Source organism: Bidens hawaiensis, unplaced genomic scaffold, assembly GCF_021521415.1.
Source record: "Bidens hawaiensis isolate Kalapana, Puna unplaced genomic scaffold, B.hawaiensis_p1.1 tig00014981_1, whole genome shotgun sequence".
Taxonomy (NCBI): Eukaryota; Viridiplantae; Streptophyta; class Magnoliopsida; order Asterales; family Asteraceae; genus Bidens; species Bidens hawaiensis.
In genome coordinates, this window is record NW_027492330.1 from 561499 (window position 1) to 586248 (window position 24750).

Here is a 24750-nt window from a genome sequence, read left to right on the forward strand (position 1 = left end):
GCGTGAAGACCACCTGTTACTGCGATACGCGAGACGAACTGTCCCCGCAGCGCGCTAAGGATTTTAGTTCTTCCCGCGGCGCGCTATGGATACTGTTCTTCCCGCGACGCGCTAAGGAATATAGTTCTCGCGACGCGCTTAGAATTGAAGTTCTTCCCGCGGCGCGCTTAGAAATATAATTCTTCCCGCGACGCGTTAAGGTTGGTTCTGTCTGCCTTCGCGCTCGCGCACTTTTGCCTTCGCGCTCGATGCCTTCTCGCGTTTAACCCTTGAGTCTTTTCTCCTGTTTAATCTAGCCGTTTGCTTTTGTGATGTCTTATCTTCTGTGCTGTTGACCTAACCTGTCTTATGTCTGAAAAGTTACTTTCGGCGCAGCATGCGCACCAACCCCATTGGTTGGCAGAAAAAGTGACTGACATTATCTTTTGGAGATCTGCTTTTTCCATGCTTGACCAGTACCTTTATCTGAACCGCCCATGCCTTTTTACTGTTCCTGTCAGCTTTTCCCTTGTCCCCTGCAGCTGCCATATCTTTTGATATCTTTTGCTTTTGGAATCTTTTACTTTTTGGAGATCTTTTCCCCTTTTCTAGGGATTGTGTTCCCTAGGGTTTCCTTATAAATAATAATGTTATTTTCTTAACACATCACACACAAACACTTAATTTAAATCTTCTCCTTGCCGTTGTTCTTCCTCTGCCGTCTCCTTCGTCTCCTTCCCTGTTCTACCCTGCTTTTCCGGTAATATATATTATATAATAATTTACTTATTAATTATGCTAACTTGTAATCAAGACATTAAAACAAATCATTAAAACAATAATCTTTAATTATAGGTTAACTTTGCTTGTTTGGTTCTTGCTTTACCTATCCTCACATCGTTTATCAAGTGAGTAATCTCGTACCTAATCCCTTTTTATTTTTAATGTTTTGGGATGTTCATGTGTTCATACAAACTTAGTCTTAAACTGTTTATGAACTTTAGTCGCGCAGTATCCCATGTGTTGAGGACGTAGACTTGGCTGTTTATTTGTATGTGTGGATCATTAACCGTCTTGTCGGTCTATTCCGCAGTTTTCATGGTACCATTAGATGAACACGGGAGAACTATCGTTTATGATTTTCTCTTTTGTTTGCACATGCACAGTTTGTCTTGTTTGTGAGCTCAATTGTGAGCACTGGCAGTCTATGAATCTTAGAGTTGGTCCCGATCAGATTACACCCTTGTTGAAAACCAGACCTACACATGTTGCGCGCAGATTTATTGTTATCTATGTATTAACTATTAAACTTGATTTCTCACCAACACGCAAGTGTTTGACGTTTTATTTTAACACATGTTCAGGTTTGCAGTAGCTGTTTTGGAGCTCGAGATAACCTAGGAAGTTTTCTTTATTTTGGACCTAGATTAAAATGTATCAAGACAAGTTATTGCTGTTCGAATATTATGATTTATAATATATTGATTTATGATGATTATGTTATCTTGTGTTTACTCTGCGCGTGCGCGAATGAATGTATTTATTAAATATTGACACCCAATAGTGTCACGAGTAATGAAACAATATGTGGCGCCCCGATGTATAATCCGCCTTTGGTCGGGGTGTTACAGTTTGGTGGTGTGGTGTGCAAGTGGCTGCTTCGATTATGTTGAATTGTTGTTGTAGGTTAATTAGGTTTTGTGGTTTTGTGGCTGCCCTGATGGTGGTGGTGTTAGTAACGGTGGCAGGTGGAGGTCATGGTGGCTAGGAGAGAGAGAGATGAGAGAAAGAGATGGGGATAAAGAGTGGAGGTCATGGGAATACCGTAATTGTTACCGGATCTGTGTGTTAATAGATACAGAAGAAGAAGAAGAAGAAGAAGGGTAGGCAAAAAGACAAAACTACCCTCACATGCTTCTCACGTGATGGGATTTAACAGAGTTTTTCTAACCCAGTTAGCGTAAAGGACATAACTTGTAGGAAAAAAAAGTTTAAAGTACACCGCCTGCAAAGAAACTAAGAAAAGGACACGAACCGTAATTCGTCTTATTTTAAAGGACAAAATTTGTAATTCTGTCTAAAGAAAAGGTATTGAGTCGTCCTTTGTTTTTGTATTATAAAATTTGGCCACTAAAAGAACAAAAGTAGTTGGTTACTTTCGACAAATACACAGTAGTTGGTCGTGTGCCAACTGTGTACTTAAAAAACCTCGTTCCTGGTGTTCATCTTTCTATCCAAGAACACTTTCACAATCAATCAATGGCACAAGTGAAGAACAAGCAGATCGTGTTGAAGGACTACGTAAATGGGTTCCCCAAGGAATCCGACATGCTCCTCCTTACTTCCGACACCATCAACAACCTCAAGCTTCCAGAAGATTCCAACGCCGTTCTGGTGAAGAATCTTTATCTGTCATGTGATCCGTACATGCGTGGCAGAATGAGCAACTCTCAAGGACGTTACATCGATTCCTTCACCCCTGGTTCGGTCAGTGACTTCATATTTTCAATAATTAAACGATTATTCTTTGGGTTACGATCGAATTTCGAATCATAGTAGGAACATCATAATTTTCTATATTTATTTAAAGTGTAAAAATGAGTGCATATTGATTTTGATTAGGTTCTTTTATGTCCGTCCGGATTTGTGGTTGAATTTGTGTTGGGGCCGGCTCCGAGAAATTTGGACCTTAATTAAAAAGGGTATTTTGTTTGTTTTAAACAATTTAATTTTGATATGGGCTTACGTGTTATAATTTAGGTTGTTTACAAAACTTTTATATAAAAATAGTATTAAACATGTCAAATTAGGCTAAAACCTATAACCTTCTGGTTCAGAGTAATACACTTTGCCACTAGACCAAGCTAGCGGTTATGTAATTGAGTTTAAACATTAAATATGAATATTATTTTAATAAAAATACATATAACTTAAAAAAAAAATCGGCCTAGCGGGGTGTCGGGCCTGTGGCCATCGACCACCCAGCTCCCCCTTTTGGGCTGGCCCTGATTTGTGTGCATTTATGATTATTATTCTAATATTCTTGAATTAATATGTAATCGTTTGTGTTCGCTAGTGTCGTTTTCTATTTGTTTGCTAGTTATGGCCGTTTATGTTCATTTGCCCATTAGTGTCTTTGTCCATTAGTGTCCTTTAGTGTCAGTTAGTGTTTGTTTGTCGATTAGTGTCCATCAGTGTTCGCTTGTTCATGTGTTCATTAGCGTGCGTTTACAATATTAACGAACGGACATGAACACGCTCAATTCCTCAATGAAGGAACACAGACATGAATTTTCGTTTGGTAGAGTGATCATGAACCGTCTGTTTGTCCGAGAAAGGGTTAACGGACGTACATGAACAAGGTCTCGTCCGGTTCGGTTTGTTTACAGCCCTACCGCTAGCCCCTTTTGGGTTGTAAAACCAACTCTTTTTGATAAACTACATTGATTGATTTTGGAGTCATAATATTACTACGCATAACCCATCGAGCGTGACTAAGTAGCTCCACAACCTTAGTCACAAGGAACCCAAAAGTATCAAATGCAAAAGGAATAACACGTGTTGGTTTTCAGTGCACACTTTAAATGTATATTTACATAATCATAACTATTTTATACAAAATTATGATAAAAATAACTATCTAAAATACATCACATTATATTATATATGAAAAATTAAAATTATAATATATAAATATAATCATAAGTGCATATAAATTAGTTGATGAATAACAAATGACCCGAGCTCATGCTTTGGAAATAGAGCTTGACTTGGCTTGCTTTTATAAGATGATTCATCCACTTGGTGTTATTTGAAACATTATTAAAGAACCTAATGTGCAGTTTCAGCTTGTGTTTTTATGTAAGTTTTACCATTTTGCAGCCTATAGAGGGATTTGGAGTAGCTAAAGTTATTGATTCTGGACATTCGAACTTTAAGAAAGGTGACCTGGTTTGGGGAATGACCAGATGGGAGGAATACAGCATTATAAAATCACCCGAATCTATATTCAAGATTGAGGATACTGATGTGCCTCTATCTTATTATACAGGAATTCTTGGTATGCTTTCTGTTTTTAAAATGATTTTATGCAGAGTCTGGATGGTCTAGCTTATGGCATCCAACACAATAATTATTGTATCTGACGTTATCTGATTTCATATTTAGACATGTAAGTAAAGCCAACTTAGTACTTATTATATCTAATAATGTATTCCCCAAACCGTTAACCTTCATGACAAGTGCACACTTAAGGTTGTAAACATGCCAAGCCACTCATAAGTCGTAAGCAACTCCAGATAGGCTCGTTAAAAGCTCGAATTGAGCTCGAGCCTGAGCCTCACTTATAGACTGAATCTGGCTCGCGAGCCTAAACATGCCTATTATTTATTTAATATATTAAACATATATTTACATAATAATAATTATTCTATAAAAAATAATGATAATATAATAACTAAATAATATATTATGTTATACATAAAAATTAAAATCACAAATACATAAATATATATGATTTATAATAAACAAAATACAAAATAAATCTATTAATGCATATAAATTAATGTTTAATGAGCCAAGCTTGAACCAAAAGCTCGAGCCCCCGTAAGTTAAACAAGTTGAGCTTGAGCCTAATCGAGCTCCGGCTCGCTCGACTCGTTTACACCTCCTAGGTGCAACAGTAATTAGACAAAATTAAGAGGATTCTTCATGTGTCTTACCTTTTACTTAAAATGGGTCTGATTTTGGTGAGTTTTCTCTTAACATGCCAAACCGGTAAAATGAAGAAAAAATACAAGTCAAAAGTCGCACAAAGTGTGCTTTTAATGCATACAATCTCCTAATTATGTTATTTCAAGTTTAGATTACAAATGAAATAACAGTCTTTGTAATCAAGTCTCACATTAATGATTTATAAAAACCATTGGACAAATAGTGCTTCAGGTCAACCCGGCCCGTTAGCCCAATTTGCCACCTCTACGGCTCTACTTTCAGTACCTCATGATTTTTATCTTTGGGTCGTTATTTAGGTATGCCTGGTATGACTGCTTATATTGGTTTCTATGAAATTTGTGCTCCAAAGAAAGGAGAGTATGTATTCGTTTCAGCAGCTTCGGGAGCAGTTGGTCAACTCGTTGGTCAGTTTGCAAAGTTGTCAGGATGCTATGTTGTTGGAAGTGCTGGTTCAAAAGAAAAGGTCTGCGTGTTTTAAACGTTTACCATAGTTTCTACTAATTCCTCGCTACACAAATTTGATGATTTTTATTATTTTTTTATCTAAACCATTTTTGTATGTATTTCATCACTAAAGGTTGATTTGCTGAAGAATAAATTTGGATATGATGAGGCGTTTAACTATAAGGAAGAACAAGATCTAGATGCGGCTCTAAAGAGGTTAGCCTTAAACATAGTTGTCACTCGAGATTAAATTAATAATCAACAGTTAAAAAGAAAACAGCCAAACCTTAGAATGGCCCATTGAAATAATATAATTATTGTATTCGTATCTGACACTAAATATTCATAAAAAGATCTTTAAAAAAGTTATGGACAAAATGTGTTCCGGGCCAACTCAACAAACACTATCCATTTTGACCCATTCTAATTTGGCACCTCTAAGCAACATAAAGAGGGACCCTTATTAGTAGGGGTGTAACGAACCGAGCAGAGCAGAGCCGAGCCCAAGCTCGAGCTTGGCTCGTTTATAGATCCATTTCCAAAGCTCGAGCTGGCTCGTTTATTATTTATTAAATTTTTATAACTATTTTTATATACATTATTAATGTAATTTTATGTATAAAATTATATATATTATTCTGTTTTTATCATAGTTTTATATATAACAATAATTTTTATATAAATATATTAAATAAAAGTTAGAAAAATAATAGGCTTGCAAGCCTAGTCAAGCTGAGGCGCGAGCTCAAGCTAGTTTATTAAATGAGCTCCAATATGTTTAGACTCGACTTGATTCAAACATAATATATGCATTTATTGAATGACTATTTTGCCCTTAATACGTGGCAGGTACTTTCCCGATGGGATCGATATTTACTTTGAGAACGTTGGGGGAAAAATGTTGGAGGCAGTACTCTCAAATATGAAATTTAATGGTCGGATTTCAGCTTGCGGGATGATATCACAATACAATCTAGAGCAAGGGGAGGGGGTGCGCAACCTAACGCACATAGTAACAAAAAGTCTGCGCATGCAAGGGTTCATTGCGGGCAATTACTTTCACATGTTTCCAAAGTATTTGGAAATGGTTATGCCTTTGATCAAACAAGGAAAGATTAGTTACATTGAAGATGTTGCTGAAGGGCTCGAGAGTGCACCCGCGGCTTTGATCGGGCTCTTTTCTGGCAGAAACGTCGGGAAGCAAGTGGTGGTTGTGGCCCGTGAATGATTCGACATTTTGTACGCATCTGTGTTATGAACATGTGTGGACAGTTTGTATTTTTGTATCAATAATGAGTCGGGTTGACCTGAATAAAACATTATTTGTAAACTTAAGACTCTTAAGTACTGTATCAAACTTTCATCATGTGTTACGCCAGAGAGTTCTGCTCTTGTGGTGACACAACGACTGTCAAGCGGCAACCGGCGGTATGGTTTTCAGGGGGAACACCCAAGCCAAACTTTGAAGCCAGCATGGGCCCGGTTAAGATAACATAGTCTAGCCAGAGTGGGGCGTCGCGGCTCCAACTTTGGAGGGTGCGGTAGCCTAAACTCATGAAAGTCGCTGTTATAAAAAAAGTTAATGTAGAAGGTAAAAACTAGTGTTTCATACTCACTAATTTGATATTGGTTTTGTTATTTTTACCAGAGAAGTCGTCAGAGTTGGCAGCCGAGATTAACAATATGTTGACATATATTTGTGACACTTTCGTTGCCACTTAAAATATAAACGATCAACCACGATTTCGTGTTGATTTCCCTCAATTTAATGTAAATATTATTTTCACTACTTTCTTCTCTTTCAAATGAAACTAAAATCAGTTTTTCGCATACCCTTTTAAAGATTAATATTTCCAACTGAAAATGCATTTTTTTAAGTGATATATTTAGCAGGTACAGCATTCTTAACAGCTTCTCTCTCTAAATTATGTGAGGGTTCTTTTTTTAAAGTGTGGTTCTAAATGGAGAATAGAGAAAAATTTACTACTCATGCTGAAATTTGAAGAAACACTTGAGAGGGTTTGCTAATACAATGCTTTATCCATGTATTGTACTTTGTACTAATATGGTCTAGATTAAATACTTGAGGGGTTGAATATAATTCATGTAGAGACTATAGATTCATACGCTTAGTGTCTAAGCGTGTGAAGCTATACGTCAGCTTTGATAACTCATACATCTATGTAGTTGGCATACAGGGTGTTAGATAAGAGCTGATACACTGGAAATGTTAACGTATGAAGGTATGAGGGGTCATAGGATGGCGTATGAAGCCTCATTCGCTGGAGACACTAAACCTATTGAGCTAAAACCTAATAAGTATATTAGATTTTAAAGGTATAAAAAAATATTATTTAATTAAAATATAGAAGCATATTATGACTAGTTTGATGCTCTTTTACGCGTACTCTTAGGGGGTATAACTTTTATTTTTTGGCTTATGCTTATATTTTAAAGTAGCTTATATCTTATTTTCTATTATTTGATAAGCTCTTTTTAAGTGTTTGGATTAGCTTATATTTTATAAGTTGATAATAAGTTGTTAAATCCACCATTGTTTAGTTTGTTAGTAATAAGTTGCTTCAATAATTATTAATCCATCACCATCTGAGGACAAATGAGTAATTTACACCCTTAAACATATAAGTTTATTCAAATAAGCTAAAAAATCATTTTCAAATAAGCTTCTTCAAATTAATTTATAAACATAAACTTAAAAAGCTAAAACAAACACCAAATTAAGCTTATTCGGCAAAAGAAAAACTAAAAGAGTTGCAAGCCTTAAAAAAAGTAGGCCAAACACCCCTTGATTAGTGGAGAGTTGCTTCCCCACTTTCACATATTCGCACTAGTGCTCTTTCTTCATCACTCTATAATATTCTACTCAAGAACAGAACAACACAAACAAACAAACAAAACAATTAAATGGCACAAGTGAAGAACAAACAGATCGTGTTGAAGAACTACGTAAATGGGTTCCCCAAGGAATCCGACATGCTCCTCGTTACTTCCAACACCATTAACCTCAACCTTCCAGAAGGTTCCAACGCCGTTCTCGTGAAGAACCTTTATCTCTCATGTGATCCGTACATGCGTGGCAGAATGAGCAACTCTCAAGGAAGTTACGTTAATTCCATTCCTTCACCCCTGGTTCGGTAGGTAACTTTATATTTATCGATATCATCATCATCATCGTACTCAGTATATCCCACCAATAGCAATGCTATGGTAGGGTCTGAGGTGGGTAAGATGTAGACAGCCTTACCTCTATCCCATAGGGACAGAGAGGCTGCTTCCGGTGAGACCCCGGCTCGATAGTAGTTTTGCATCAAGCCTTGGACACAAGGCACATAGCACTCAATCATCGGGACACCGGCTGATTGGTGCATGTGCCCTTGTCTTTCGGCTATCAACGCCACCACATGATGCATGATTAACCTTCCGCCACTTTTAACGTTATTTTCACGAGATTAGTAAAATAACATCAAAATTAGTGCAATTTTACTTTTGCCCACCCGAGGGTTCACACATATATACATTATATGCGCGCACCGCAAGCAGGGCGTTTTATCGATATGTTCAACAATTTAGTTTATTTAACGATATTAGTTTTCGAATTTTGTGTATTTATTAAGGACATGACACGTTTATAGACAATTAGAGTTGCTAAAGTCTTCACCCAAGCTTAAACTAGTTCGAGCCTAGAAATAATACTCTTTTTTTTTCTCTTTTTCAATTTGGTAAATTGAATTTTAATAATCTCGCCTTGTTGCAGATGGCCAATAATAGTCTCACTTTACCTTTCACACTAGTTGTTTTCATTGGACCTTCATTAACAATTTTTTTTTCGAATTTCAAACGGATGTTTAGGGTTTTGATAAGAAAGATGATACGAATCGATTGATGTAAAACTTACATCGAAGCGGTGCTCCAAACGACTTGATTTTTGATAATTGAAAGTTTAAACAAGCACCACTTCGAGGTAACTTTTACATCAATTGATTCGCATCCTCGTTCCGATCAAAATCCCTAAAACATCAGTTTAAAATTTGGAAAATACTTAACGGGGTTAAGTTTTTCTAAACGGAGGTCCGATGAAAACAATTAGTGTGAAAGGTTGGACAAGTGGCAGATTTTTTCGAATGTGATATTATTATCGGCCAACTGCAAAAAGATGGAATTATTAAAATCCAATTTGCCTTTTTTTCGTAGCAATCAACTTTTCATATTTATACTCTTTAATATCTCGTTCTAGATAACTATCAAGGCCAATCCGTTAAGTTTTCCTTCATATTTTATACTATTTTGGTTGGATCTTTTTAAATAATAGTATGGACAATGGGCTTTTGACCTTTCATTTAAAATTAGTTTTTGTTGGGCTTTTGTTTAAAAAGAAAATTACATAATATGTATAAATTTTTGAAAATTATGGGCCCCTCGGGTTACTGGCCATGTGCGACTACACACCTCAAACATGCCCATAGACGCCCCGCCCCCCTCACGAGCCTAAACAAGGCCAGTATTTATTGTTTTTATTAATGTTTCAAATATATATTTACATAATTGCATGAAAAGAACTATTATATACAAAATAATGATAAAAGTAACTAAATAATATGTATGATATTGCATCTAAAATTATAATTATAAATTTATAATATATAAAAATAATTATAGATGCATATAAATTAGTTAATGAATAAGAAATGATCCGAGCTCGTACTTTGGAAATAGAACTCAAAATATAATGTGCAATTTGAGCTTGTGTTTTGATGTAATCTTGCAGCCTATAGAGGGATTTGGAGTAGCTAAAGTTATTGATTCTGGACGTTCGAACTTCAAAAAAGGTGACCTGGTTTGGGGAATGACTAGATGGGAGGAATACAGCATTATCAAGGCACCCGAGTCTCTATTCAAGATTGAGAATACTTATGTGCCTCTATCTTATTATACAGGAATTCTTGGTATGTTTTCTGTTTAAATTGATTTTGGTTTTGATATGTTTATGTGCGTGCGCGTATAAACAGTTATTATGTCAAATGTTGTATGGATTAGGAATACTTAAAGGATGTTCTAGCTTATGGCATCTAACGCAATAACTATTGTCTCCGGCTTTCGGATAATTGATTATCAGTTTTAGAAATTTAAATTAAATCAAAGTAGTTAATATGCCATATATTGTATATATTACACTAGGAATACTTTGTATCAATTTATGGAATTACTGTGTAGCTTGAAGTAGTTAAGGTTAATGTTGTAATTATAAATGCATCTTACGAATGAGAAGGATGAGCCTAATTGATTAATATCCTCAAACATGTTAACTATCAAATATTGTGTCATGCCTTTTACTTAAAATGGTCTGATTTGAGTTATGTTAGCGTGTCAAATGCGCAAAAATGAAAAAAGAAAAGGAGAAAAAATGAAAAAAAAGGGTAAAATGTACATGTCAAACTAGTCTGAGTCACACAAAGTGTATTAATGCATGCAATCTCTTAAATTATTTTATTTAAATGGTTAGATGATATCTGAAATAACATAGTTTTAATTATATCTGACACGAAGTATTTATGAAAGTATTGGACAAATGGTGCTTCAGGTTAATCCAACCCCTAGGCCCAATTTGCCACCTCTATGGCTAGGCCTGTAAACGAACTGGACACAGTGAACAGTTTGTGAATTTTTTGTTGGGAAGTTCATTTATTTAATCAAAGCATTTTGTTCATTAGCTAAATGAACGAATGTGAGTAATTGAACATATGTCGTGTTCATTCATTTATGTTCATGAATGTTCATTTACATTGATTCATTTTTTTCGTTTATGTTCATTTATGTTCATTAGTTCACGTATGATTATGTTTGTTCAATCACATTCGTTAATATATTCAATTAAATTTTTCTGGCCCATTACAACTTAGTATAATTTTAATAACTTTTTAGGTTAACAAATTGTTATTCACATTACTTTTAACTAGTTTTAGCTCAGTTATATTCATCTGTGTCCGGTTATGTTCGTTCGTTTATGTTCATAAACCGTTCATGTATACTGTTAACGAACGAACATAAACATGTTCATTTTCTTAACAGAGAACATGAACAAGAAAGCGTGGTTCCTTTAATTGCTTGTGTTCGATTGTTTGTTTGGTTGAAGTTAAACGAATGAACATGAGCATCTCCTCCAGATTTTTCTATCTTTGGTTGTTTCTAGGTATGCCCGGTATGACCGCTTATGCCGGTTTTTATGAGATTTGTGCTCCAAAGAAAGGAGAGTATGTCTTCGTTTCAGCAGCTTCGGGTGCAGTTGGTCAGCTTGTTGGTCAGTTTGCAAAGTTGTCAGGATGTTATGTTGTTGGAAGTGCTGGTTCAAAAGAAAAGGTCAGCGCACTTTAAACTTTTGCCATTTTGATGATTTTAGTTTATACTTATGTAAATAATTTTTTGTATGTATTTTGTCACTAAAGGTTGATCTGTTAAAGAATAAATTTGGATATGTTGAGGCGTTTAACTACAATGAAGAGCAAGATCTAGATGCAGCTCTAAAGAGGTTAGCCTGATGCGTAGTTGTCACTCAAGATTATATTAATTAACAATAGTTAAAAAGAAAACAACCAAAATTTAGAGTGGCCCATAAATTGTAATACATTTATTGTATTCATATCAAACACAAAATTCATTAATAAAATCTTTGCAACAGTTATGAACAAAATGTGGTTCGGTCAACTCAACAAACATGGTCCGTTTTGACCTGTTATAAAAATGACCCATGCTAATTTGACGCCTCTAACCAAGATAAAGAGGGACCGTTGTTAGTGTAGGTACTGTAAACGTGCCAAGCCCAACCTCGATCATCGGCTCACTTATTATTTATTTAATTTTTATAATTACTTTTATGTATATTTATAATTTTAATTTTATATATAACATAATATATATTATTTTATTTATATAAAAATAGTTATTATGTAAATATATTAAATAATATACCAAGTATAGGCTTGCAAGCCTAGTCAAGCTCATAATTTAGCTCGAGCTTTTTATTAAATGAGTTTCAATATAAGCTTGAGCTTGTTTAAGTTCAGCTTGGCACAAACTTTTAGTTATATGATCTTAGATTGGATTTTTGAGATGATCTTTTTATTTAATGTGTCAGGTACTTTCCCGATGGAATCGATATTTACTTTGAGAACGTTGGGGGAAAGATGTTGGAGGCAGTTCTCTCAAATATGAGATTTAATGGTCGGATTGCAGCTTGCGGGATGATTTCACAATACAATCTAGAGCAAGGGGAGGGGGTGCGCAACCTAACGCACATAGTAACAAAAAGTCTGCGCATGCAAGGGTTCATTGCGGGCAATTACTTTCACATGTTTCCAAAGTATTTGGAAATGGTTATGCCTTTTATCAAACAAGGAAAGATTAGTTACGTTGAAGATGTTGCAGAAGGGCTTGAGAGTGCACCTGCGGCTTTGATTGGGCTCTTTTCTGGCAGAAACATCGGGAAGCAAGTGGTGGTTGTGGCCCGTGAATAGACATATGCATAAGTTTTATGAGCTTGTGTAGACTTTTTGTGTTTTTGTTTTGATCTGGACAAGAATGATGGGATTGTATGCAATCAAAGTGCTGAAAATAATTGGGTGTGTAATGGGTTTAATATAGCGTGTGGGAAGTTATCATATAGTGTAATGCATGTTCTTATATTATATATAGTGTTTGGGAAGTTATCAGCATTTGCTCACTGAGTAGATGGACTACAATGATTAACATTGATAAGAGTTCATATGTCAAATTGGGCTGAGTTTGGATAGGCCAGAGGGCTCTTTGGGCTAAGTTTTGAAGAGGCAGGGGCATTTTGGGCTAAAGCTGAAAGTCCAACAGCTTCTAGTTTTTTTTTCTTTTTTTTTAAACTAGCATGTGTGGTTTGAATGTTTGATTCCTATAGATAACTCAACCAGTTAAACTCATTATATGATAATTTCCACTAAACAAATATTTGGTTAACGTAGTGTGATGTGGTTTAACTAACAAATGCTACTTTAAGTATCACGTCACTGCTACATAGGTAGTGGAGTTTTAACTAGCCTATCCTAAAGTAACGTGTTGTGATTTAACTAATATTTTAAATAAAAGAAGAAAAATAAATAAATGTGTGTACTTTTTTCATATAATTGGTGAGTTTGAAGTGGACCCCATCCACCAAAAGGAGACAAGCCATTAAGGGGATGACGTTGGAGAGGAAAAACATGTTTGTTGCCAGAATGATAGTTGGGGTGTTATGGTTTGACGCCCTGTTAGTGGGTGAGGTGGGTGGGTGGCACCTCCCTAGCTTGGTGCTCCACAACGAGCGGTCTAAGTGAATAACAATTTAGTTAGTTGAGAGTTGAGACATCAATAATGCATATTTTATTTTACTTATTGATGCTTAATTTTATTACTTATTTGATAACAATTTTGTTGAGATTTTAATTATCCATGTTTTATTTTATTTTTTGATGTTTAATTTTATACTTGCCTGATTAGGTTATTTTTGTTATTGTAGCTATTTTCTATCATTTTAATTAGGAGTCGGAGGAAATATTATATATCATCATTTTTTTTCTTTGGCGTGGTTCATTTTTCGTTTCCATAACCAAAATTTCTGAATCTGTCAGTGTTCTCCATCGCGTAGCATCACATCAGAGAAACATACATGTGAGTGGTTAAGGTTTGCATGCACGCATGTGACATGTTTATAGTTAAGCTTTGTTAGTACGCATGAGAGGAGGCAAGCTTTATTAATCATCAACACACATGCGAGTATTTACACCATTTCAGTAACCATGTGATCGAACCTTTCGTCTTAAAAACAATCAACATTGTTTATTAGATGGGTAGGTTAGGTCTACTAATTTGGGAAGTTTGTTATAGTTGATTTGAAACTCTAGATTGAGTTGTGGGATTTCATTAACTCTATCTTGATCAACATCTTTTGTTTCAAATCATTTAAGTGCATGTGAGTCATTTCATTCCACAAATGCAAATCCTTGTAAGTTAATTAACAGTCTAGTTGTTGATCTTCATTACTTTATCCTTCAAAGATATTGTAAAATTATCTAAGGTGATAAACATATGTGTACAGTTATGAGTGACATTTCATTAAGGAAAAAAAAATGATTTAAGTAATGGAAATTTTTTTCATTTATTCATGGGGCACCACTAAAGAAAAGAAAAAAGAAAAAAAAAGCCTTTTTAAGTTGTATTATATTTTAATTTGTTAGTGGCACCAGGTACTGGTCTCCCAAATTATTTTATGCTTATCTATTTATTTGAACGTTGGTTTGTTTTTGTAATTATAGTTAAGTTTTCTTTAGTTTACTTCTTGGTTTTAAGACCATTAAACATAGCGAAAAGCATAAACATTGTCATCTTTTGGTCCAACAAGGTCTAATAGGTTATGTTATTCAAGAAAATATATGAAGGTTATTGATCTTATATTTTCAACTAATCGGTCCACTTTGTCGCTTTAATTCATGTTCCATGAAATAAGAATTTCTGAATTTGTCACTAAAAGATATTTTAGTCTCTTACACTATAATTTATTTTTGTAATGATGGCGAATCCCTTTATTATATCATGATGGTTACATGGATCAAATTGTTCACACTAATTGATAGATCACAAGACATGAGGTTTTATACGTATTTAGGGCATTTTAAATGAGCGAGACTAACAAACCTCATTTTTATTTGCTCGATTAATTTGTTATTAACTGTATTTTTAAAGTTAGTGTACCACTTCATAGATTAACTGATTAAGTATTAGAGCATTCACATTTCACAACATATACTCTAAAATACATGACTGTATCTCACACTTGTAGAAAAAAAGTCATTTTATAATTCAAGGGAGCCGACAGATATGTACATAATTACATATGTTTTGTATTATGATGAAGGGTTGAAGGCTCATAAGCTATGCAGTCAATATCGGCGGGATAGCGGTTAGCGGACCTTTGTAAAATTGCACTGCCAATAGCCGTCCAAAATAGCGGAACCGCTATTAGTGACGCTATTGGCCGTTAGTTGACCGATTTTTTTATTCCTAGATAGCGGTCATAGCACCGATTTTCAAGGTTGGTATATTTAGACTAAAATAAAAAAATGCCAAAATAGCTCAAACTTCAAATTTGATCTTTTATTTGTTTATAACAAGTTTTTTTATCCAAACCCTAGAAAAGTCATGTTCTCGCTCTTTCGTCTTGTTGGTTCCTTGGTTGATGCGAACTTGGAGGAATATTTCATTACGTATGATTGAATCATATTTCAATTATTGATACTTTTGTGTTTTTTACTTTTGATATTACTATTATTATATATATGATGCATGATATTAAAATTACCGCTTTCTCATCACTATCCCACTGCAATAACCTATATCTCAAATAGCGTCCTTGACCGCTAATCGAATTTTTACCGCATTAATTGCATAGCTCATAAGCAAGCTAGGCCATGTGTTGTATGCATGTACGTGTGTTAAGTATAGTTTGACTAGGTCAAGTGAATGTGACTGGAAGCACTAAATGTTTAAATATGTGCCAGGTAGTTGATAGATATACTGGTGGATGGGGCCTTCACTGCCCTCCACTTGTAAAATATATATTTAATACTGAAAATAATTGAGTTTGTCTTAATGACTTGGTAACTTGACCTGGAACCCAAAAATAGATCAATTATTATTATTATTATTATTATTATTATTATTATTATTATTATTATTATTATTATTATAAAGATTTAACGTAAATACTAAGGGTTTTTGGATGTTGATTTTGCAAAGCTGTATTTATTTGATAGGTAAGCATTGCCCTTATTTTTATTTTATTTTATTTTTCTTTTGTAAAAGTTTACAAGTATTTTTTTTACCAAACGACCAATCCTATATTTAAGTTGTGATCGAGTGAGTTTGTGTCACATTAGTGTTTTAACCGTTCAAAAATACATATATTTAAGGTGTGATCGTTGCAAATTAATTAATAAAACCTTAAAAAGAATAATTGAGCTAGTTCTTGTGCACGTATGAGCTCTATGCGTAGCACGTTTAAGTTAATTCTTAGTTATTTAATTAAATAGCCGGGTTTGTTATTTACCCTTGTACCTGACTCTTAACAAGAAACAACCTATTTATGCCGCTCTGTGACTCCACTAGCTATCTAGTTGAAAACTTAAAACCATATTTGATTTCGGTTTAAATTCAATCCATCTAGAAAATAGATCATGTAAAAAAAGTGTAAAACTAACTCTTTTTGTCATCATTCGTTATCTTTGTCTGTCGTGATTATTTTCTATGGCACAACTCGTTTATGGTAGTATTTCTAATTTAATATTTCGCAATAAACACGGATATTAGTATGTGGTTTGATCTTGACAAGGAAGTTGAGATTGGAAGCAATAAATATGTGATAAATGGAATAGTGAGTGGATGGAGGGAGCGTACGGGCCATGGGACCTCTCCACTTGGTATTTAACGATTGGCGTATTTATTTATTTATTTATAGTGAAATAATTGAGTCTCCCATTTTGTCCCAACAGGGATGAAACCAATGTTTTCAGATCCGGCCCGGATGTCGACCCGGACTCTTTACCGGATCAAAGGTCGGAACGACCCGGGAGGGTGGACCGGTGTTTGGCCCGGATGTCGACCCGGACTCCTTACCGGATCAAAGGTCATAAATATTTTAAATATATATTTACATATATATATAATTCATATACATATAAAAAATAATAATAACCAAAAATAATAATAATAACAAACTTTAATGTTTATTTATGTTTTATACATTGTTTTTTAAATATATGTGATTTATGTTTGATCAATAGAGACATCAATAAAGCTTGGTTGGTTAGCTTATGGGGTAATTATTAAAGCTTCTATCTCTGAAATGACCCAAGTTCGAATCCTGGCATGCACATTTCATTTTGGATTTTATAAAAAATGGGTTTTACCGGTCCGACCGGCCGGGCCGGGCCGGGTTTCAAAACACTGCTTGAAACTCAAAAATATATCAATTATTGTTTTAAAGGTTGACAAGGTCTTTGAATGCGGGTTTTGTATCTTGTGAAGCTTGATCACGTATGATTTGACCTTTTTAGGTAAAAACTACCCGAATTTGAAAGTGTGCTTTGCATCAAATTTCTGATTAGATATGTTTGTGAATGAAATTTGAGGGCTTTCATATTAAAAAGTAGCGGAATTAATTGTGTAATGAATAGAACCCGAGGGTTACCATGTTAAAAAAATAGTGGTGTTAATTGTGTAACTAAATGAAATTTGTGGTGTACCATAGTATATTGGTCTATGAGGTTAAGTGTGCAATTAATGGAACTTGAGGGTTACATATTAAAAAGTTATAGGGTTAATTAGGTAATTAAAGAACTAGAGGGAACCATATGCAAATAGGTATGTGGGGTTAGTTTTGTAATTCATGAAACTTTAGGGGTACAATATGTAAATTGTTTGGCATAATTTACAATGCATCACTTTAATATACATCATGATATAATAATGGTCTGTTTAGTAGCCTTTTAATGGTAATTAAGAGGCTACCTCTTATGATTCGCAATCTCTTAATGATTAAAAGATAGCTTTAAGTGTGAATGGTTAAAACGCTATCTCTTAATCATTCAGACTTAAGGATCCTCTTAATGATCATTAGAAGTCCACCAAACAACCCCTGAAACTAAAGTAATATTTGGTAAGAATAACGAACAGAATGTGTAATGAAAAAAATGACATCTAATTAACCAATAGAATAGAATAACCTATTACATAAATATTTTATTTCTTCTAAAGTTTGAAAGACATTAAAACCAATTATTTACACATCCCTGTTTTTCTTTAATGTAAGAAAACCACAACCTAACTAGCACAACCACCATTACAACAAGCCATTTTATTTCCATAAATTAAACAATCGTAACAATAAAATGTAATTATCCATTACAACTAATATATTGTTACCGATACAAAACAATAATAAAACAAAACGGTTGCCGACAGTAATCATAGACGTAATATGAACATAAGCAACGACTTTCTCGGACAAACCGAGTGGCAGAGAGATTGACAGAAAACTGACACCCAATTTCATTTTCATTTCTTTATTATTATTATTATTATTATTATTATTATTATTATCATTATAATAATCATCATCATTACTATCATATGTTCTTCATCACATCTAACACGGATTTCATCAATCATTTCACCTTCTCAACAAGATTCCATTCAAACCCATAACAATCACCTCTTATTTATTCATTCGTTCGCAATCGGGAGCTCAAATTCAGCTCTCGATTGAACCAACCAACCAACATGCTTTAGTTTTAATTAAATAATCAATCCGTCTTTACTATATATCTCAATTTCAATATTATTATACAACCAAAACAAAAGTTTTCTTCCTCACATCCATGGAACGAGCAGCAGCTCAATTGAAACGCGGGATCTCCCGCCAATTCTCCACGGGATCCATGAAACTCACCGCTAAATTCAGCTTCAAGCGCCAGAGTTCCATGGATCCACGTTCAAATAATAATAATAACAACGCTAGGTTCCGATTCGGGAGGCAATCATCCCTTGACCCGCTTCGGCGGTCGCCTCCAAAGGATGATTTAACCTTGCCCGGGAACCTAGACGCCACTATGCAATTGCTGTTTGACGCCTGCAAGGGAGACGTGCAGGGCGTTAAGGATTTGTTAGATGATGGGGTGGATGTTAATAGTATTGACCTTGATGGTCGTACTGCTTTGCATATTGCCGCATGTGAAGGCCATGTGGATGTTGTGCAGCTGTTGCTTAGCCGGAAGGCGAATATTGATGCACGTGATCGCTGGGGCAGCACGGTGTGTATTGGGTTTAAATCTGCTTTTGAAATTTCAAACATATTGTCCTAAATAAATTGGTATTGGTACAGGCGGCTGCGGATGCTAAGTACTATGGGAATGTGGAAACGTATAATATCTTGAAGGCGCGTGGAGCCAAAATTCCGGTATGTTGTGATTGATGTTTTTTTTAAGTTGTTGATAGTTTCTTGTTTTGGAAGTTGTAATAAATGTGTGATAATTTTGTAGAAAACTAGAAAGACGCCTATGGCGGTTGCGAATCCTCGTGAAGTTCCGGAATATGAGCTTAATCCTCTCGAGCTGCAGATTCGCAAAAGTGACGGCATCTCGAAGGTAAAATTGCAGGCTCAAATTGTACTTTTATTTGTGCATTTTCTGGTTTATGGTTTATATAATTATTTCATTCAATCCAAAATCTTATATCAATTTGTGTGCATTTTGACAGGGAACGTATCAAATTGCAAAATGGAATGGGACAAAAGTTTCTGTGAAGATACTAGACAAAGATAGCTATTCTGATCCTGAAACCATGTATGTTGTTAGATATCATTTATCCATATGTTAATTTTTTTATATATGAACTAGATGTAACGGGTTGGGTAATGTGTCAAAACGAGCAAGTTTAGGTGTAGGTTGGGTAATGTGTCAAATCAAAACATTTTTTTTCCAAAAGAGTACAGTGTGTGATATATGATTACGAAAGTTTCGTTATTTTAATAAAAGTTTGCTTCTCTTGGCGAAAATGATTTCCGGTGACTTTCTAACACATTTGACTTGTTTCTTTTAAGCGGTTTCTTTCAATTTGACTGCCTATATAAAGTTCTACGAATCAGTCCATTAATTTTCTATTCAAGATATGATATATTAATATATGATTAGACATAATCCAGTTTGATTCATTAGTATTTGGTTTAAGGGAATCAAAACTGCTAACTCTGCACACATCTAGCCAAGTTCTGGCTATCTGATATATGACTTTCTATTATTGTATATTTGTATTTGACTTTAGTATATTGAGTTTAGAGGTGGCGAGAATTGGTCGATTTGTGTTATCATTAATCTATAATCGGTCAAATTAGAAAAATAATAAAAACGAAATGGATAATATGGGTTGAAAGGGTCCAACATGTCAAAATCATCCGGATTGTATATATAATTCATCCTAATTTTTTTCATTTAATAACCAGATTATTGTTGTCGTAATTTGGATTTTAATCACGTTTAATGCATCACCTACTTACAGAAAAAAATTAATAATAAAGTGTTAACGGGTCAGTTTGAACAGTTTTGATCCGTAATTAAATATAACACGTTTTGACCCATACCCATGTTGATCTATTACCCAACCTGCCCAACCACTATATTATGACTTCACATTACAGTATTACTAATAACTAGCATAAAACTTTTTTTTAACCATTTGTAATTAATGCAGAAACGCGTTTAAGCACGAGTTAACTTTGTTAGAGAAGGTGCGTCATCCGAACGTGGTCCAGTTTGTTGGAGCCGTCACCCAAAATGTACCCATGATGATTGTTTCTGAGTATCATGCCGCAGTAAGTCAAAATAAAAAAATAGATAAATAATAATAGTAATAATCAGAAAGAGTTAATACTTAAATCTTAAATTCATGTTGAATTTTCAGGGTGACCTTAGAGCCTATCTTCAAAAGAAAGGACGTTTGTCGCCATCTAAAGCTCTTAGATTTGCTCTTGATATTGCCAGGCAAGTAAAATTAAAAACATTAGTTAAAAAGGAAACGAGTCAAATAGTTTAATTATTCAGTAGCATAACTAATATAAGCTTATTATATACTTTTTATATGACACTTTTCTCATTTGAGGTGAATTTGATTTGGCAGGGGAATGAATTATCTTCATGAATGTAAACCCGACCCGATTATTCACTGTGATTTAAGGCCAAAGTAAGGCAACTAATTTAAATTAGTTATTCTGTAACATAAATTGTATGGGTTGAGATTTTTTTAATAATTGAAATTTGGTAAGGTGCCAGAAATATTTTGCTGGATAGTGCGGGTCAGTTGAAGGTTGCGGGATTTGGGCTAATCAGATTGTCTAAAATTTCACCCGATAAAGTAAGATTAGCGCGGCCTGTTAATATTGATCAATCAAGTAAGTCTTGGAAAAATATTAAAATTATTCTTTTCTTATGTTTCTACTTTCAAAAATATATGAAATGTCATGTTATGTAATTTGTGTTTTTTTTTGTAGATTTATATATGGCACCAGAGATTTATAAAGATGAATTCTTCGATAGAGGTGTTGATGTGTACTCGTTTGGCCTTATTCTTTACGAGGTAACTTTTTTATAATCATATCAATATAGACTATCTTATAACATTTGTTTTAAAATACTGATCTTGATTTTTTTGCAATGGTGCCAGATGATGGAGGGTGCCCAACCGTTTCACCCCAAGGCTCCCGAGGAGGCAGTTAGGCTGATGTGTGTAGATGTCCAGAGACCGTCGTTCAAGATAAAGTCTAAATATTATCCTCCCGACTTAAAAGAGTGAGTCATTCTTCAGTCGTTGCTTGTACTGGTTGGGTTGACCCAAAACATTTTATGTTAATTTTTTTTAGATGGTTAACATGTCGTTTATGATTTAGAGGATTATATTGTTTTAGTAGTAATTTTACTTTTTGAATAAAAAGATTTGTTTTACGTGTTAACATTGCTTTATGAAACTTTCTATCTGGCTGACCCATTTGGCATGTTTCCTTTTCAAGTTTTTCTTACCCGTTAAGGTTAAAACATAAGTCTAATAAACCATTTTATAAGTAAACATGTCGGAACCTTCAAAGGGTGGTTCAGTGGTAAGCACATGATTCCTCTCTAGCAGTAGTCTTAGGTAGGGGTTTAAACGAGTCGAGCCCAGGCTCATCTAGGCTCGATCTCGACTCGTGAGTAGAATTTCAAGCTCGGGCTCGGTTTGTTTGTTATTTATTAATTAATTATTTACATTTGAAGTTATTTTTTATACATTTTAATTATAACTGTTATATTCGAGCCGGGGGTCTCACCGGAAGCAGCCTCTCTATCCCTATGGGATAGAGGTAAGGCTGTCTACATCTTACCCTCCTCAGACCCTACCATAGCATTGCTATTGGTGGGATATACTGAGTACGATGATGATGATGAATTATAACTGTTATATAACACATCATATAAATTAATTTTACTTATTGTTATCATTAATTTATATAATATATTAGTTATAAACATATATATATATATGTGTGTGTGTGTGTTTAATATATACAACAAAATTTATATAAAATAATAGGCCCGTTTAGGCTTGCGAGTCAGCTTGAGTTTGGGCTCGATTCAAGCTTTTAACGTGCCAATCTCGAGTAGCTCATGAGCGGCTTGTTTTGTTTGCACCCCTAGTCTCAGGTTCAAATCCTGCTTTCATTAGTTTCCTATCATAACCTCTTGAAGCCCGCTGCCCACGTGCTTAGCACACGCTGGAATTAACCTGATCCCGTTGGTTAGCAGGGAATTGACGGTCCTATGAGTTTTCTGGCAACGGGTTTTTATGGTTACAGACCAAAAAGTAAACGCGATAGAATTGCTACTTCTAAAAGTAGCCTTGAAAGTTTTCTCATTCATTTTCTTTTTTCTTTTGTAGATTGATCAAGGAATGCTGGTATCTGGATATGGCCATAAGGCCAAAGTTTTCAGAAGTCATCATCCGACTCGACAAAATTGTTGGAAATTGCACTAAACACGGATGGTGGAAAGACGCGTTTAAGCTACCATGGTATGTTTTTTAACAAATTTTTACTATCGAACTCTGGGCGTGCAGCATGTTGTGTTAATAAGATTATTAAATATATTTGCAGGAAGTAAATATGGTTTATCAATGGCATGAATGCTGAAGATGAAGTGGTTCAGATGGTTAAAAGATCAGGTGGTCTTGTATGGGTATAATACATTGGAGGGATAACTTAGAGTGAGGGGCATAAGTTTAATTTTCAGAGTTGCAGAAGTTGCATCATAAGGTGGAATCCAATTGTTCTTGTTTCCTTTTTGTGAAAATTGTTTTCTTATATTTAAAGTTGATGCTACCTTGTCATATAATATCATTATAGTGTCTTACTGTCTTGTTTTCGTGTTTTTTTAAGTTTGCGTTATGTGTTTCAATGTGTTTTAATATAGATGAATTAGAAAGTTACTGAAATAGGCCGTCAAGTTTGTCTAAACGGTTCCTTTTATACTTTAAAATAAGCGATGGTAAAAAGTGGAAACCAGTAGGAGTAGGAGGGTGACACATAACAAATACGAAAAAAATGGTGTATACTTTAGTTCAATTATTATGAACTGAAATATGTGTTGGTAATTAATCAAGCAGATATAATCAAACTTTTAGTATGAAGTTTGCAAGCAAGTGATAATTAGATTACTACCTCATGTGTTATAAATGGGAAAAATGTATTTGAAATACATGTCACAACAACCTTTTATCAAACAAGCCCTTATACACTTTATGATGATGTTGAATCTTGAAAAATAGTAGTAGAACAAATACAAATAAGCTTACTTTACGCATCCTAATTCTGTCACATTAAATTCTGAAATACTTTTATTAATGTCTATTATGACCTTAAATAAGACCTTTGATGGTCATGTATAGCGTATCTGATTTTAGAAGCTTATATAATAGCAAAACATTTTATTATTTATGATGTAGCATTTCAAAACCGCCTTGAGGTACACCAAGATGCGTTATTTGGACATCACGACTCATTTATAAATAAGACAAACCACTGATAAGTTACTAGTAACAAGTCATTTGCTACCCAAAATAAACAAAAGCTTAAATGAGCCTGAGTTCGGCCCTCATATAAAACTTGAGGCACTGGAAATCTCAACCAGATGATTTAGAAAAAAAAAAGTATTGTATATTTATGCTATTAAAGCATATATGAAAACGGACTAGATGTTGTGTATTATAGGTTGCGAACCAACACAACTTTTCATTGAAACGGCACAGTGTTTCACGAAACAATGTATTAGTTTGATGTTTAAATGATGACGGTTAATTCCGGTAAAAAGTTGGTTATTGCTGATAATTTGCTTATGATGGTAGTCGGCTACTCCTAATGGTTAGTTATGTGAACAGTAACTTAGTTACTTTTGTTGTCTCCGTCATTAGTGACGTAGTTCCTGTTAATGGTTGGTCGTCAAAACTAACACAAGTTCACTTGATCACATAGTTACTATTGATCCCTCAGTTATTGCTTATGAGTAAGTTTATACTAAAGCTGTTAACTAAGGTAATCAATTTTCTAATTTGTTTGATGAAACTAAAAACACCATCAATTAAGGATTGCTCAATTACTATATTATATTATATATATATATTTATACTGTCATTTAACTTATTTTATTTATTATAATTAAAAAAATGATACAAAATGGGGCATCTGAATATTCGACAATGAATCAAGTTTCCCCGTGTGTTGGGTGCAGGCAATAAAACAAAACTTCAAGTAACCAATTCATTCCTTTCCTTGTATGTTGCTCGCATGATTACACACTCAATCGTTGAACCAACTGGCTGATTGATTTAGCCATTGCGACTATTTCAACCTTATTCTTTCTTCTCATTAGCTTATTTATTGAATTATTTATGCATTTATAATCGTGTTTATATGTATTTCCTAATTAATATCATTTTCTTCGTCTA

General features: G+C 34.3%; 2 protein-coding genes and 1 pseudogene across 3 annotated transcripts; all 3 read left to right on the top strand.

Annotated features, from left to right (window-relative positions):
- The first annotated feature begins 2235 nt into the window (after window positions 1-2235).
- On the top strand, window positions 2236-6436 carry LOC143548252 (2-alkenal reductase (NADP(+)-dependent)-like). Its single transcript, XM_077039472.1, has 5 exons — window positions 2236-2466; window positions 3862-4039; window positions 5010-5176; window positions 5291-5373; window positions 6007-6436. The coding sequence occupies exons 1-5, from the start codon at window positions 2239-2241 to the stop codon at window positions 6383-6385; spliced, it is 1035 nt and encodes a 344-aa protein (XP_076895587.1). The 5' UTR covers window positions 2236-2238; the 3' UTR covers window positions 6386-6436.
- A 1625-nt stretch (window positions 6437-8061) lies between these two features.
- Window positions 8062-12686, top strand: LOC143548251 (2-alkenal reductase (NADP(+)-dependent)-like; annotated as a pseudogene). The gene is made up of 5 exons (XR_013137919.1): window positions 8062-8312; window positions 9944-10121; window positions 11366-11532; window positions 11619-11701; window positions 12308-12686. The product of XR_013137919.1 is annotated as a 2-alkenal reductase (NADP(+)-dependent)-like (transcript).
- A 5922-nt stretch (window positions 12687-18608) lies between these two features.
- LOC143548227 (integrin-linked protein kinase 1-like) lies at window positions 18609-23130 on the top strand. Its single transcript, XM_077039453.1, has 12 exons — window positions 18609-19040; window positions 19112-19186; window positions 19269-19373; window positions 19486-19571; window positions 20476-20596; window positions 20686-20765; window positions 20902-20964; window positions 21054-21172; window positions 21272-21357; window positions 21445-21569; window positions 22690-22821; window positions 22904-23130. Exons 1-12 carry the CDS (start codon window positions 18609-18611, stop codon window positions 22908-22910), a joined length of 1431 nt encoding a protein of 476 aa, XP_076895568.1. The 3' UTR covers window positions 22911-23130.
- Window positions 23131-24750: the final 1620 nt, after the last annotated feature.

Bases quoted from the DNA above. Each gene is read 5' to 3' on its own strand.
- LOC143548227 (XM_077039453.1), top strand. From the start codon at position 18,609: ATGGAACGAGCAGCAGCTCAATTGAAACGCGGGATCTCCCGCCAATTC. The intron at 19,572-20,475 runs GTATGTTGTTAG...TAATTAATGCAG, and splicing joins TATTCTGATCCTGAAACCAT to AAACGCGTTTAAGCACGAGT. The intron at 21,358-21,444 runs GTAACTTTTTTA...CAATGGTGCCAG, and splicing joins TTGGCCTTATTCTTTACGAG to ATGATGGAGGGTGCCCAACC.
- LOC143548252 (XM_077039472.1), top strand. From the start codon at position 2,239: ATGGCACAAGTGAAGAACAAGCAGATCGTGTTGAAGGACTACGTAAAT. The intron at 2,467-3,861 runs GTCAGTGACTTC...ACCATTTTGCAG, and splicing joins ATTCCTTCACCCCTGGTTCG to CCTATAGAGGGATTTGGAGT. The intron at 4,040-5,009 runs GTATGCTTTCTG...GTCGTTATTTAG, and splicing joins TTATTATACAGGAATTCTTG to GTATGCCTGGTATGACTGCT.